At 43.3% G+C, this 16197-nt stretch overlaps 1 protein-coding gene across 1 annotated transcript; it reads right to left on the reverse strand.

The window, feature by feature from the left end:
- Positions 1-1158: 1158 nt before the first annotated feature.
- Positions 1159-12852, reverse strand: LOC143804197 (uncharacterized). The gene is made up of 7 exons (XM_077282057.1): positions 12762-12852; positions 12518-12663; positions 12243-12410; positions 12036-12159; positions 11823-11920; positions 11388-11439; positions 1159-3717 (listed from the first exon to the last, which is right to left on the reverse strand). The coding sequence occupies exons 2-7, from the start codon at positions 12623-12625 to the stop codon at positions 2237-2239; spliced, it is 2031 nt and encodes a 676-aa protein (XP_077138172.1). The 5' UTR covers positions 12626-12663; positions 12762-12852; the 3' UTR covers positions 1159-2236.
- Between the last annotated feature and the right edge of the window lie 3345 nt (positions 12853-16197).

Consider the following 16197-nt stretch of genomic DNA (forward strand, 5'->3'; position numbering starts at 1 on the left):
ATTGGTGCACTTAAAGGAAACAACCGAGACCAGATGGCATTTATCATCAGACTTAGATTTTACATTTTCTAATAATTGTTTTCTTTCTGGGTCTTAGTATTATCAAACAAATATCAGGCACCACAATGGGTTATAATCCTGCAAAAATTTGCTGTTATTTTTATGACATTTTTAAGAGTAAATTTGTTTATCCAAATGTCGTGTCCTATGAATAAGGGTGTTTTTCATACTGTGATAAAAAGACGGAAATCCAACAACCACAAAATTCACTTGTGATGTTTATCGATGTCCCTTCTTCTGTCTTCTTCTCTCATGTCTATTACACCCCTGTAATGAAGCTCTTCATTTCTCCATTCTTTTTCCAATATGATTGTGACTAGTGGAAATAAATCCCATTTATGGCATCTCTCCGCGCCTCTTGGTGTGCAGCTCCTCCCTCCCTATCTGCTGCAGCCTTACAGGAGCTCAGTGGTAGGTTCCAAAGGAACCAGCACCTTCTAGAATCTACACTATTTCTAGGGCTATGCCGCCTGCCCAATAGATGATTTGACATCTCGTCCACAAAGTCTTCAGCTTCCTTTGCAAAATGTAACTTACCAGAGGAAACGCAAACTGAGACCAGATACGACCACTACTCGCCAGATGGCTGGTGCTGACGACGCTGCTGCTACTTACATTATTCCTGGCAGATGAACAGGCACATGTATTTCTTTTACCCCATCAACTTCCAGTAGATATCTTTAAAGAAGGCACCAAAGAGCCTGTGTGGGTTACTGAGTGCCATGTCTCACTATTTTGCCACAGACAGAACTAGAATAAATGGCGGTGCGGTGTTTAAATGTTAGTAGTTTGATGCAGAAAATAATGCAATATTGGATGCAGCAATAGGAAAAATGCACAAGTGCAAATAATGAATGTCATGCAAGAGCAGACAGTAAATTGCAGTAGCTCCCTGCCTAACGCAGTGTCACAGGGACCGCTATCTCTCTGCTCACACACTGTATCCTGTGTACTATATTCCTGACCAATCTATCAGGTTCTATCTCCTTCCACATTCCTCACAAAATGGCAGCATCATTCCCTGCTTGAACTTTTAAAGTGGTTATGAGTCGTCAATGACCTCTGTTTTATAGTCCCTCATGACTGGCTTTATAATAGAGTGGGGTAACTGACATGAATTACGGGGAAAATTTCTGGGCTGTGTCCAAGATTTTGAGATCCTTCTTTTCTGTCTTATTCCATCTGTAATACGGCAGCAGCCACTTTAGGAAAGTCATCCAAATCAATTCGAGAATCATTGGTATTCAGAAACGTCAAACTTAACTAGCGCAGAATCAATTTGGTCATCTCTATTAGTTTCTGTGTAAATGTATCATCTGATACCAGCATGTAAAGAGATTGATATTTATTTTTGCATATTACAAGAAGGATTACTTCTTCTCAACAGGCTGGTTACTTTCTACATGTCACCGAAAAAAAGGCCACACTTACTAATACATTGTTTAAATACTAGTTCACTGCAAGATCCATGTAGCTCCAATCATAATGCAAAATGTGGTGACCCTCCATTCACACGTCTATCATCCATGAGTGGGTTGTATATGCAAATTAAACTATTTTTTATTGGGAAAACTGAGAGTTGGAATTTTTTTTTACAATTTTATTAAAAGCACGCAAACTTTTTTTCATCACTAGTCCTACAATATGAACATACGATTCATTGATTGCATAGATTATATGCTATATTACTTTTGTAGTACATTGTATTATCTTATCCCGTCACTGTAACTGTATGTGCACATTGCGTGTTTTGAAGATTCTTGAAGAGCATGTCTGCTCTGAAGAATACCTGAAACATTATTCAAAACCTTAAAAGACTCTTGCTAACTATTTCTATTGTAAAACCACTTTACTTTTCATATGATTATTATTTTCAACATTTTTCTCCCACTTGAGGTTTGGAAAAACAAGTGGTTGTAAACATTTGAATGTTGCTTCTTTTACGTGCCACCTGATGGAAAATGGTTGAAATTAGGCACTCTCCAATCAAAAGGCTGCAAAAAAAAAAAACTTGAGGAGAAAAAAAACTTCAAATATGCTTGAAAAAACTCTCCAAAATCCATTCACAAAATGAAAATCCCTTCAAAAACTCCTCAAAGAAATATACAGAAGTGGTTACCATTATAAAATGTGTTGGTTTTTACTGACTCAAAAAAATGTTTATGCACACATACCCTTACACTATCGGGAAAGCCTCCTCCCCTGTGTGAGTTCTCTGATGTTTAACAATACTTGATCTGTGGGAAAAACATTTCCCACATACTGAACATGAGAATGGTTTCTCCCCTGTGTGAATTCTCTGATGTTTAACAAGGCCTGACCTCTGAGGAAAACATTTCCCACATACTGAACATGAGAATGGCTTCTCCCCTGTGTGAATTCTCAGATGTTTAAAAAGACCTGACATCCGGGTAAAACATTTCCCACATACTGAACATGAGAATGGCTTCTCACCTGTGTGCGTTCTCTGATGTTTAACAAGACCTGACTTCTGGGGAAAACATTTCCCACATACTGAACATGAGAATGGTTTCTCCCCTGTGTGAATACTCTGATGTTTAACAAGGCCTGACCTCTGAGGAAAACATTTCCCACATACTGAACATGAGAATGGCTTCTCCCCTGTGTGAATTCTCAGATGTTTAAAAAGACCTGACTTCTGGGTAAAACATTTCCCACATACTGAACATGAGAATGGCTTCTCACCTGTGTGCGTTCTCTGATGTTTAACAAGACCTGACTTCTGGGGAAAACATTTCCCACATACTGAACATGAGAATGGCTTTTCCCCTGTGTGAGTTCTCTGATGTTTAATAAGACCTGATCTGTGGCCAAAACATTTCCCACATTCAAAACATGTAAATGGCTTTTCCCCTGTGTGAATTCGTCGATGTTCCATAAGAAATGATTTCTTGCCAAAACATTTCCCACATTCTGAGCATGAATATGGCTTCTCCCCAGTGTGAGTTTTTTTATGTTCCCTAAGAATTGATTTCTTGCCAAAATATTTGCCACATTCTGAACATGCAAATGGCCTCTCTCCTGTGTGACATCTTTGATGTCCCTCAAGAATTGATTTCATGATAAAACATTTGCCACATTCTGAACATGAAAACGGCTTCTCCCCTGTGTGAATTCTTAGATGTCCTGAAAGATTTGATTTCTGACTAAAATATTTTCCACATTCTGAACACGAAAATGGCTTCTCCCCTGTGTGAGTTCGCTCATGCACAACAAGAGATGATTTAGAGCGGAAACATCTGCCACATTCCAAACATGAAAATGGCATCACCCCTGTGTGACATCTCTGATGATTTTCAAGACCTGATTTATAGCGGAAACAGCTCCCACATTCTGAACATAAAAATGGCCTTTCATATTTGGTAATTATTTCTTCCATAGGAAGATCAGATTTCTTGTTAAACTGTTTCCCAGATGGACATGAGTTATTCAGCCTATGTTCAGTTGCTTGTTTTCCGATCAGTGAATCATTAGATGAAGGTATGTTGTGATCAGCAGTACCAGGGGACAGATCTGTGCTGCAAAGTATTACATACATATTAGGCATTATGAAATTAGTTTGTGTGGTATTTTCTTCTGTTTCATGATTTGGAGAACAGAGATAATTTCCATCGGAGATTCTCATCATATCTTTATCTGGAAAAAGAAACACTGGTTGTCGATCCATAATACAATACAATTCATACATAAAATCTCTCTCGAAGTGCTAAATCATCCTATATTGTCTAATAATAATATGAGCTCTCTGATTGAGCTCTCCACGCTCCAGGATCCTACCTATCCATAAATTCAGGCTTTAAAGAGAGGGATTCACATCTACCCAGAAATTCAGACTTCAGTCTTAGAGCAGTGTTCACACTAGACACATAGGTTTCCAGCAGTTCTGAGACCGCCTTGTCGTTGACTGCTGGGCATGTATGAATTGGCCAAATTATGTGCGTAGTGTCTCAGTTTTTTTAGCCAGAAGCAGTATTACTATTTATATTTCATATTGACATGCTTTAGCATATGGATATGGAGATGGCTGCTCCTAGTATGCACCTGTTCACATCAGCTTGGAAGTACTAGTCAGCCTTTTGTCATACAATCAGATTTTTAACACCTATCATCCAATTTTCTTCCTAATACAGTGCGATTGCTATCCGATTGCAATGCGATTTTAACATGAGCTGTTTCTATGTCATTTACAAAGTTTTCAAAGGAAATATTTATAAAAACATTTACATATATATAGATTAGAAAGCTAGATAGATAGATAGATAGATAGATAGATAGATAGATAGATAGATAGATAGATAGATAGATAGATAAAAAAAGTGAAACAGCACTGTATAAATGAATTCATGTGCAGGGCCCTCCAAACAAATATCCATTTGTATAAATAAGAAAAAAGGAGGCAGCACTCCAGTAAATTATGAAAAAAGTAGACTTTATTAGAACTAAGGTGTGGCAACATTTCGGCTGTGACCAGCCTTTCTCAAGCCAATAGATAGATAGATGAAAAGCAGGCAATTACTCTGCCATGTACAATAAAATCACAGGATAGAATAGATAGTACAGTATATAAACATAGAATATATAGATAGATAGATAAATAGATATACAGATGTGACATATACAATTAGTGCAGTATGTGTGCAGCTTACTGTACATGTATTTAATTATTAGAAGATTACTTTTCTGAAAAATGCTGTTGGCTCCCGCATAATTTTCTTAACCAGCACAGGGAAAGCCGACGGCTGGGGGCCGATGTTGATAGCCTGGGAAGGGGGTAATGCACATGGAGCTTCCCAGGCTATTAATATCAACTCACAACTGTATACTTAGCCTTTACTGGCTATTAAAATGAGGGACCACCCAAAAAATTACGTAGAGTCCCCCTATAATTAATAACTAGCAAAGGCTAGGCAGACAGCTGCAGACTGATATTAATAGTCAAGAAAGGGGCCATGGATATTGCCCCCCCCCCCCCCGGGCTTAAAACATCAGCTCTTAGCCACCCCAGAAAAGGCACACCTATAAGATATGCTAATTCTGGCACTATGCCTCCACAACTAACCCCAAAATCATATTGTATAAAAACACACACACCCAGAACAAAGTCCTTTAATTGAAAGAATGACACAGATTCCTTAAATAGATCTTAATTAAACCATACTTACAGCATTGCCAATTCCAGTGAAGCCATTGTCCCTTGCAAAATAATTAAAATAACAAACAACATTTCTCACCTGTCCGCCGAGAAGATAATAATACATTTGTACCGCAATGGATCTAGCAGCGGATTTGAAATCTGCAGCATCAATTCTTTCAGCCGTTTTCCAGCTTTTTTTCCACCCATAAAAAGCAACGAGTAAGTGCAAAAATGCTGCAAAAGAACAAAGCAAACAGGTTTTGCTACATTTTTTGCTGCATTTTTGCTGAATGAAACTAACTTTATTAAACATGTACTGTAGACAAATTGCACATGTAATCAGCACCAAAAAAATCAAAGCAAAAAATATGGAAAATATCTGCATTTTGAAAGCAACATTCTTATTGCAAACATGTTTTGGTTGCAGAAAAAAAAAACACTGCAAAAAAGCTACGTGTGAACACTGGCTAAGGCCACGTCCACATGTTTCAAAATTAGAATTCACCTACAGGTGCTTCTCACAAAATTAGAAAATCATCAAAAAGTTAATTCAGTTCCTCAATACAAAAAGTGAAACTCCTATATTATATAGAGTTATTACACACAGTAATGTATTTCACATGTTTATTTCTGTTAATGTTGATGATTAGGGTTTACAGCCAATGAAAACCCAAAAGTCATTATCTCAGTAAATTAGAATAATTAACAAAAACCACCTGCAAAGGCTCCCAAGTGTTTATAAAGGTCCTTAGTCTGTTTCAGTAGCTCCACAATCATGGGGAAGACTGCTGACCTGACAGATGTCCAGAAAGCGTCACTGACACACTCCACAAGGAGGGGAAGCCACAAAAGGTCATTGGTAAAGAATCTGGCTGTTCACAGAGTGCTGTATCCAAGTATATTAATGGAAAGTTGAGTGGAAGGAAAAAGTGTGGTAGAAAAAGGTGCACAAGCAACCGGGATAACCGCAGCCTGGAAAGGATTGTTAAGAAAAGGCCATTCAGTAATGTGGAGGAGATTCACGAGGAGTGGACGGCTGCTGGAGTCATTGCTTCACCACACACAGACGTCTCCAGGACATGGGCTACAAGTGTCACATTCCTTGTGTCCGGCCACTCATGACCAATAGACAACGCCAGAAGCGTCTTACCTGGGCCAAGGAGAAACAGAACCGGACTGTTGTCAGTGGTCCAAGGTGTTGTGTTCAGATGAAAGAAAATTTTGTATTTCATTTGGAAATCAAGGTCCCAGAGTCTGGAGGAAGAATGGAGAGGCCACAATCCAAGCTGCTTGGAAGTCTCCACCATCAGTGATAGTTTGGGGAGCCATGTCATCTGCTGGTGTAGGTCCGCTGTGCTTTATCAAGACGAAAGTCAGCGCAGCCGTCTACCAGGACATTTTAGAGCACTTCATGCTTCCCTCTGCCAACAAGCTTTTTGGAGATGGAAATGTCATTCTCCAGCAGGACTTGGCCCCTGTCCACACTGCCAAAAGTACCAATACCTGGTGTAAAAACAACAGTATCACTGGGCTTGATTGGCAGCAAACTCGCCTGACCTTAACCCCATAGAGAATCTATAGAGTATTGTAAGGAGGAAGATGTGAGACACCAGATTTGTCTAGTAATATACGTTATTAGTGATAGATTGAGTTTTGCCCCCCCATAGGGAGTTAATAGGAACAGTTAGGGCTATTAGCTGGGACTAGCCCAGAGTAGGAGGGGCTAAGGTGAAGGGACAGATACAGTTTCCTGTCAGGAGGGCAGATAGGGCCTAGCTGCAGTAGAATCAGATCTATGGTCTGACCAGCATGCAGATTTGCATGAAGTGGGTGTCCCTGAAGTGAGAGGGATCGAGGCAACAGATAGCAAGATCCAGAGCAGAGATGAAGAAAAGTGATAGATTGAGTGAGTCATTTACCAGAGATGGAATCTGGGGCAGGAATCCTAGAGCGATGGTCCCGAGTTTGCAAGCCAAAAAGGTAATGAGACGAATCAGTAGGGAACATGAGACGAAGGGAGTGCCCGGGGCAATAGTTGCAAGGCGTCTGCAAACAGAGAAGCTAAGTAATGGCCATAATGGCACAAGTAGCTCCCCTAAGAGAAAAAGGATGCGGAACCACGGGGTAAGAATTATGATTCTCACTTGCTGAACTGTAGGGTCACTATTGGTGACAAGGGAAGCTCCCGAAGCACTGTGCTGGATTGTGGTGAAGGCAGAGAAACTAACAGAGGCAGAATCGTGTGAGTTTAGGAAATAAAGAAGCTGTATAAAAATATTCCATGTGTTAAGAAAAACATCCATTAAGATTTCTAACACATATCCCCTGTACATACTCCCCCCTTGTTATGGATCAGTAAAAGAGTTTATTTTTAAGTGGTGTCTCCCTCAATGAACTCTATATCATTTGTTCCTGATGAGCCTAAGTCACTGGCACTATGAGGCTTGCAGGGGCGAAGTGCACCCGTAGTTATAGTCCACACACTCAACCAGGACCTCCATTTTCATGTAGCGCGCGGGGGCGTGAAACACGAGTATCCACGGCTTCCACCCTACATGCAGACAAATCGATAGCTTATTGCCTTTGGCCAGCATTTTCAGCAGATTCATCTCTCAATATCATACTTTTCAGTGATATGGAATAATTATGAGAGTATGAAAAATATTGAGCAATATGTTTTATTGAGGGAAAGTTTTTATATTTTCAATGATTACGTAGATATGGCCATTAAATCAGAAACAAGATGGCTGAGATTTTATATCATGTGTTAAATAAGAGGGATACAAACAACAAGAGGAGTTTTAGAAGTCCTGAGAAGAAGCCAAGACAGCGAAACTCTGTGTTGGGTTGGCATGAATTGATTGAATGCAGTTTTTCAGGCAATTCTTGTGCGAATAAATAGTTTTTTTCAGAAGAAGTGTTGCTGCAGTGCTTTACTATTGAAGCACCAGTCTTCATTTATTCATAGGAGAAGGGCTTATTCCAAGCACACTGGGATTATCACTGCACTGAGGAAAGTCTATACTGTTTTCCCTGTAGAGGGAACTGCAGTCAGCATCATTCCTTTAAACTGAAATGTAGATACCCTGCCGCTCTGTAGGGAAGACTGTGAAGGTGGTGCAACTACTTTATTACTAGGATATGTGAGGGTCTCGGAGTTTAGCCCTCCTCCAATCATGACGTATCCAAGCACCTACAGTTTGGTTTCTACCTTTCCACCATATTCACACCATGAGGAGAGTGCGAGTAGCCCCAGAGACATCACGTTTTCCACTGGTAGACAAATTAGACTTAGGATATCATGTAAAATTCCCTTCAGCATTTGCACTTTTGTGATTATATGCAGGGCCGTATTTAGAGTTTCTGCTGCCCTAGGCACTTTTAGTGCTGCCTCCCCCTTTGGTGAGTATGACACTATCGGCAGTGACTTTGGCAAGAATCGCTGATGTGAAAGTCGCCTTTTGCAGCAGATCCGGCAGTTTTTCTGCATCTGCCGCGTAACGGATCACTTACGGCAACACTGTGTTCGGCCTCATTCATTCCCTATGCGATTTGCGGCACTTGCCATGATCTGGCAAATGTGGTACCATACCTCCCAACTTTTGAAGAAGGGAAGGAGGTATAAAGTTTGCGGCGCGCGTAGTGCGCCGCGGTAAATTTTAGGCCACGCCTCTGACCACACCCATTTCACAACTAGTCACACCCATATCCACATCCCAAACACAGCCATTTAGCACTGCTGATCACACTGTTTTATATACAATAATTATAAACAAAAAAAAAATATGGCCACAGTGCTCCATACTGTATAATGGCCACACATGATGCTCCATACTGCATAATGGCCCCACATGATGCTCAATACTGTATAATTGCCACACATGATGCTCCGTACTGTATAATGGCCACACATGATGCTCCATACTGTATAATGGCCCCACATGATGCTCAATACTGTATAATTGCCACACATGATGCTCAATACTGTATAACGGCCACCACACATGATGCTCCATAATGTATAATGGCCACACAGTGCTCCATACTGTATAATGGCCACACATAGTGCTCCATGCTGTATAATGGCCACACATAGTGCTCCATACTGTATAACGGCCACACACAGTTCTCCATACTGTATAATGATCCCGTATGATGCTCAATACTGTATAATGGCCACACATGATGCTCAATACTGTATAACGGCCACACAGTTCTCCATACTGTATAATGATCCCACATGATGCTTAATACTGTATAGTGACCCCCCTCCTGTATGCATGGCTCATACTCCCCCCTGTATGCATGGCTCATATTCCCCCCCATATGCATGGCTCATATCTTCCCCCCCTGTATGCATTGCTCATATTCCCCCCCCCCCGTATGCATGGCTCATATTTCCCCCTCCTGTATGCATGGCTCATATTCCCCCCTCCTGTATGCATGGCTCATATCACCCCCCCTGTATGCATGGCTCATATCACCCCCCCTGTATGCATGGCTCATATTCCCCCCCGTATGCATGGCTCATATTTCCCCCCCCCCTGTATGCATTGCTCATATTCCCCCCCCCCCCCGTATGCATGGCTCATATTTCCCCCTCCTGTATGCATGGCTCATATTCCCCCCTCCTGTATGCATGGCTCATATTCCCCCTCCTGTATGCATGGCTCATATCACCCCCCCTGTATGCATGGCTCATATTCCCCCTCCTGTATGAATGGCTCATATTCCCCACCTGTATGCATGGCTCATATTCCCCCTCCTGTATGCATGGCTCATATCACCCCCCCTGTATGCATGGCTCATATTCCCCCTCCTGTATGCATGGCTCATATTCCCCCCCTGTATGCATGGCTCATATTCCCCCCCCTGTATGCATTGCTCATATTCCCCCCCTGTATGCATGGCTCATCTCTCCACCCCACCCCCAGCTCCCATCTTGAATGGCGCAGCTTACCGTCCTCCTTCATCCCCCTCCCCTGTCCCTCATACTTACCTGATCCTCACCGCACGGCCGCGCTGACATCCCTCTGGCTCTGTCCCATCTCTCGGCGCAGCACCTTCTTCCTGCGTGAGCGGTCATGTGATATCGCTCATTAAGCTTATGAATATGCGCATATTCATAACCTTAATGAGCGGTACCACGTGATCGGCCGGGGGGGCGGCGCGGTCGGTCGGGAGGTGACCCAGCTTTTATAAAAAAAAAACAAAAAAAAAACACAACAAACCTTGCTCAGGTGCCGCCCCCCTGCATTGTCCCCACCCTAGGCATGTGCCTTCACGTGCCTAGTGGCAAATACGGCCCTGATTATATGTGACAATCAGACTGCACTCAGATGTCATCCGAGTGCAGTCCTATTGTGAGATCTTTTAGAATACCTGGGGTGGACCCGCAGATCCACGACAACGAACCTCCCAAGGGTGAGCTGACCAGGTAGACCACCCCCTATACAGGGAGCGTTAGGGGCAGACCCAAGGGAGACTATTCCTGCAGAAGCTGAAACCCGGAGACAGGTAGTAGGAGGTACAAAATAGAGAAGCTAGGCGTAGGACGGACAGAGCGGGGTAAGATGAAGTACAGTTAGGTAAGAGCTGGGTACAGGCGAGACCAAAGGAGCACTGGGAAGGGGAAGACACAAAGGAAGCAGAACAGGACAGAGACACCAGACTAACAGAGTACGGAGAGGACACTGGGAGGACTGGACTGGAGGAGGAGACAAGGAAGCCTGGGAGAGACAGAGAAGCTGAACTGGCTGGACAGAGTGGAGACTCAAAACAGGCAGTGCAAAGACAAAGGTGGACCTGAGTCACAGAAGCAAAGGACAGACAGGCAAGGAGCAGAGGAAGGAATCGCCTTATATACATGGAGTGCTGGAGGACTTCCGGGTCACGGTCCTCCAAGATCACAGATAGGACATACAGAGCGCCTGTAAATCAGAAAGAGGAAGTGCTGGAGTGGGCGGTGCGCACCCGACGAGAACCAGGGAGCGGAGAAGACATTATATTTATGTCCATGTTGTATCACATTATCAGTGTCAGGGAATATGATGGGAAAATATTTCAATAAATTAATGATATTAACGAGGAAAGACATTTTTCCTGAATTTCCTATCAGTGATTCCATTACTAATATATAAATACAGTAAAATGATTTATGAACGGCTCTTACCGGTCGCTGACACTGACGTGGGGTCTTCACACTTTGTTCCTTCAGAACTTTCCTACAATATTCCCAAATTACAGACATTAGAAAACAAAAACAAAAAAGAATCATACTGTATTTTAGTTAATTTACACATAATTCCTATTATTCCTCTGCATTCCGTGGACGCTGTGATCAGTAACGCCTGCGCTGACCTTATTCAGCACCATCACTGCTCTCACAGTAAAGTCACTGATTGAGATTGAACCTTCTTTCCTGCGGTGAATTTACACTGAATGTTCACAGTATTATGTGGAAATTTGCACAATTTTATTATGTAGTCACGACTGACTGCAGCTGAAATCAACGAAATCCTCCAGTACAGAGGAGGGCGGCCGGAGATTAGTAGACGGTTCATTACATGAATCTATAGAGAATGTACAGAGATCTCATCTCATCTACCTGATGATCCCGGGGGACATCTTCCTCCTTCTCTGGCCGATCCTGGGAATATAGAGGACTGGGACTTCTCTCCGGGGGATTTCTCGGACTGGATCCATCTATAGGAAATAACGTCAGTGACTGAATACATTGTCTACATGTGATGAGCAGATGATGGGGAATCTAGACGACTCTCAGACCTGTTCTCTACAACCCAGGAAGGTCTCCTCTTACCCGGAGATGTGATGGACCGGTGATCCTCCATCATGGCGTCCTTGTACAGATCCTTGTGTCCTTCTATATACTCCCACTCCTCCAAGGAGAAATAGACGGTGACGTCCTGACACCTTATAGGAACCTGACACACACAATGACCCGCCATTAGCAGACCCCTCCCCCGGCGTTATTGTATAATGTCCCAGCATTCCCGGCAGCGCTCACCTCTCCGCTCAGCAGCTCAGTGATCCTATTGGTCAGTTCTAGGATCTTCTGCTCATGTATCAGTGAATGAGGTGGAGGCTCGGTGATGTCACTCGGGGTCCTGCTCCGCCCTCCTGACACACGGGGGGTCACACACTCCCCAGACGACGTCTTCACTACTGTGTGATCCTGTGTATGGGGAAATGCCGGTCACTACACAGAGGACAAGAATCCTTCACCTTTCCCATCATTTTCCTGCTTTATTCCTAGAGATCAGAGTGATGTGAAGATCTCACCTCTCCAGTGATCCAGTAGATTATCTCCAGGGTGAGGTCTAATATCCGAGCCGCCATGTGGTCTGTGTCCTGCTCCATCCTCGGGGGGTCACTGAAGGAGAGGACCATCGTCTGTTAAAGGAAAATAAGTCTTGTACACAAGAAACCTGAGGAAACAAGGAAGACCGCACGCAGTCACATATTTGTAAGAACATAGATAAAGTACAGAGTCTCATTATACAGGACTGAGATAAGTCGCACCTACCCTGACCGGTCCCTGATCAGATGTGACCTCCTAGGACCTGCGGTGATGTCGCAGTCATGTGATCAGCTATATACATGTTAGAGGATATAGGACACATGTACATAGTCACATGACAGGAAGTGCTGCACAGTGTAAGAGCTCCACTGCTTTAGTCCTCCCCTCATGTGACTGGTCACATGACCATGACATCACCACAGGTCCTGCAGTCGCCAGGATGCAACATGTGCAGAGAAGTCAGAGCAGCCTCGTCCCACGTAGAGTTGTGTCCTGCAGAACCTCCGGACATTTCTCCGGTTTTGTACTCCGTGCTATCACCATGGTGTCCAGAATGTAGAGTTGTTTGTGTATAGAGCGTACCGTGCGACTTTCCCTCAGCAGCACCACCCGGAGCCTTGTACGGGGGAAGCCTAGACGAGAGCGGACCCCATATAGACTGTGTCTCCTATGGCTGTTCTGAGTCAGTGTAAGGGGTCTGCCTTATACCTGTTACAATGTCCTTTTATGTTCCTCTTTGTGATGAAGTGTTTTTCATCCTTCCGCCAACTTTTTTTCCCATCTATTTTAGGGGTTTTCTGGGCTTTGCATACATGTCTGCAGGATTTTGCCTTTTTGCTAGTGCCCGTACATTGATGATATGCTTCTAATATGGAGAGGCAATGTGGCACCCATACCGGAATTTGCCATATATACAGTAGTGTTGAAAATACCAGCAGTCCAATATGACAAACCAGATTAATCAGTGCTTTTGGTATAAATGCTATCACTACACGTCACACAATTTACCAGTGGGTGCAGTAGATTCTAAGAAAACTCCAGACTCCGCATTCACGATCTGCAGGTTTTGGAGTCTGTGTATTAGAATAATTACTTGAAAGAGGAAACTGTTCAAAATAATATCAGTGTAGAGTTCAATTAGTGTGGTCAATCTGTGAAAAAACAGGTGTGTATGCGGTGGCCCTTATTTAAGGGTGATACCAGGACATGTTGTACATGAATTTCTCCTTGAAAGCCTGAGAAATATGGGTCATTCGAGATATTGTTCATCAAAACATTGTACTTTGATTAAAAAGTTGATTGGAGAGGGTAAAACTTATAAAGAAGTACAGACAATAATCGTCTGTTCAGCAAAAATGATCTCCAATGCTTTAAAAGGGAAAGCCAAACTGGAGAGATATGGAAGAAAATGGAAGACTACTATTGGAATGGCTGGAAGAATGGTCAGAATGGCAAAGGCTCAGCCGATGATCAGCTCCAGGATGATCACAGACAGTGTCAAGTTACCTGTGAGGACTGTGACAGTTAGAAGACGTCTGTGTGACACTAATCTCTTAGCAAGAAGTCCCCGCAAAGTCTCACTGTTAAAAAAAAGACGTACTGAAGTGGATAAAATGTGCCAAAGAACACATCAACTGGCCTAAAGGGAAATGGAGAAACATTTTATGGACTAATGAAAGTAAAATTGTTCTTTTTGGGTCCAAAGGCCGCAGACAGTTCATCAGACGACCCACAAACTCTGCATTCAAGCCTCAGTACACTCTTCAGACAGTGAATCTGGTGGTGCAGGTATCACGATATGGGCATGGTTCTCGTACTTTGGTGCTGTCCTATTTACCACATACCAGGGATCATGGACCAGTTTGCATATATTAAAACACTAGAAGAGGTCACGTTGCCTTATGCTGAAGAGGATATGGCCATGAAATGAGGGTTTCATCAAGACAACGACCCTAGACACACCAGTAAATGAGCAAAATCTTGGCTCCAGTTAAACAAAATTGAGATTATGGAGTAGCCAGCCCAATCCTCGGACCTTAATCCAATAGAATACTTGTGGGGTGATGTCAAAAATGCTGTTTCTGAGGCAAAGACAACAAGTTACAAAAATTGTGGAATGTAGTCTGAGCATCTTGGGCTGGAATCACAGGTCACAGCGGCCAGAAGTTGGTGACTCTATGAAACATAGATGGGAAGCCGTTCTTAAAAACCTGTGGGTAACAATGAAATATTAGGTCAGTGATTCACAGGAATGATAAATCCACAAAAAAATGCATATTGTGAGTTTGTAAAGACAAATGCAGACACTGGGTCCCCACAATCGGTCTCACCCTGTCCATTATCCCGCGGCGCTCCCTCTGGCTGCGGCATCTGCCCTACATGTATCCTCTGCTTCTTCACTTCCTGGTTGGAGGGGGGCTTTGGGCGCGCATGCCGCTGTCAGATCATTTAAAGGGCAAGCACACCCTTTTTCCGGAGGTGTCCTCCCAGCCAATCGCTGAGGGATCTGTGATTATTTGCTCTCAAACATGCCACAATCACACCTATCCTCAAAAAGCTATGCCTTGACCCGAGCGCTATGTCCAGCTATCGCCCCATATCTTTGCTACCATTTGCTTCCAAACTCCTTGAGCAGCACGTCCACTTTGAACTTTCCTCTCACCTTCATCTAACTCGCTCTTCAACAAACTACAATCTGGCTTTCGGCCCCACCATTCCACTGAGACTGCCCTGACCAAAATTACTAACAACTTACAGCCAAAGCTAACAGACAATACTCCTCCTTCTAGACCTGTCCTCTGCCTTCGACACAGTTGACCACTGCCTCCTATTACAGACCATCTCTTCCTTTGGTGTCAAAGACCTTGCCCTATCCTGGATCTCCTCATACCTTACCAGCCGCGCATTTAGCATTTCCTACTCCCATGCTACCTCTTCATCTCGCCCCCTCTCTGTTGGTGTCCCTCAAGGCTCTGTCCTAGGAGCCCTTCTCTTCTCAATCTATACCCTTGGCCTGGGACAACTCATAAGATCCTATGGCTTCCAGTACCATCTGTATGCGAACGACACTCAGATCTACCTCTGTGGCCCAGATGTCACCTCCCTGCTCTCCAGAATCCCAGAGTGTCTATCAGCCATATCCTCCTTCTTCTCCTCTCGCTTCCTCAAACTCAATGTGGACAAATCTGAACTAATTATCTTTCCTCCATCTCCCATACCCTCCCTACCTGATCTATTTATCACAATAAATTAATTCACACTTTCCCCTGTCCCAGTAATCCGCTACCTCGGAGTAACCCTTGACTCTGCCCTGTCCTTCAAACCGCACATCCAAACTCTCGCCACCTCCTGTCACCTCCAGCTCAAAAATATTTCCAGAATCTGTCATTTCCTCAATCCTCACTCTACCAAAATGGTTGTGTATGCCATAATCATCTCCCGCCTCGACTATTGCAACATCCGACTAATTAATCTCTCTCCACGCTACACTCCTGCTTCCTCTTTTTGCAAATCCCTTCACTGGCTCCCAATTTCCCAGCATATCCAGTTTAAACTACTAACACTCACCTACAAAGCCATCCTTAACCTTTCTCCTCCGTACATTTAGGAACTAATCTCTCAATATCAAGACCTCCTTCTCTCCTCCACGCTTATTCGCTCC

This window comes from Ranitomeya variabilis, chromosome 2 (assembly GCF_051348905.1).
Source record: "Ranitomeya variabilis isolate aRanVar5 chromosome 2, aRanVar5.hap1, whole genome shotgun sequence".
Classification (NCBI taxonomy): domain Eukaryota; kingdom Metazoa; phylum Chordata; class Amphibia; order Anura; family Dendrobatidae; genus Ranitomeya; species Ranitomeya variabilis.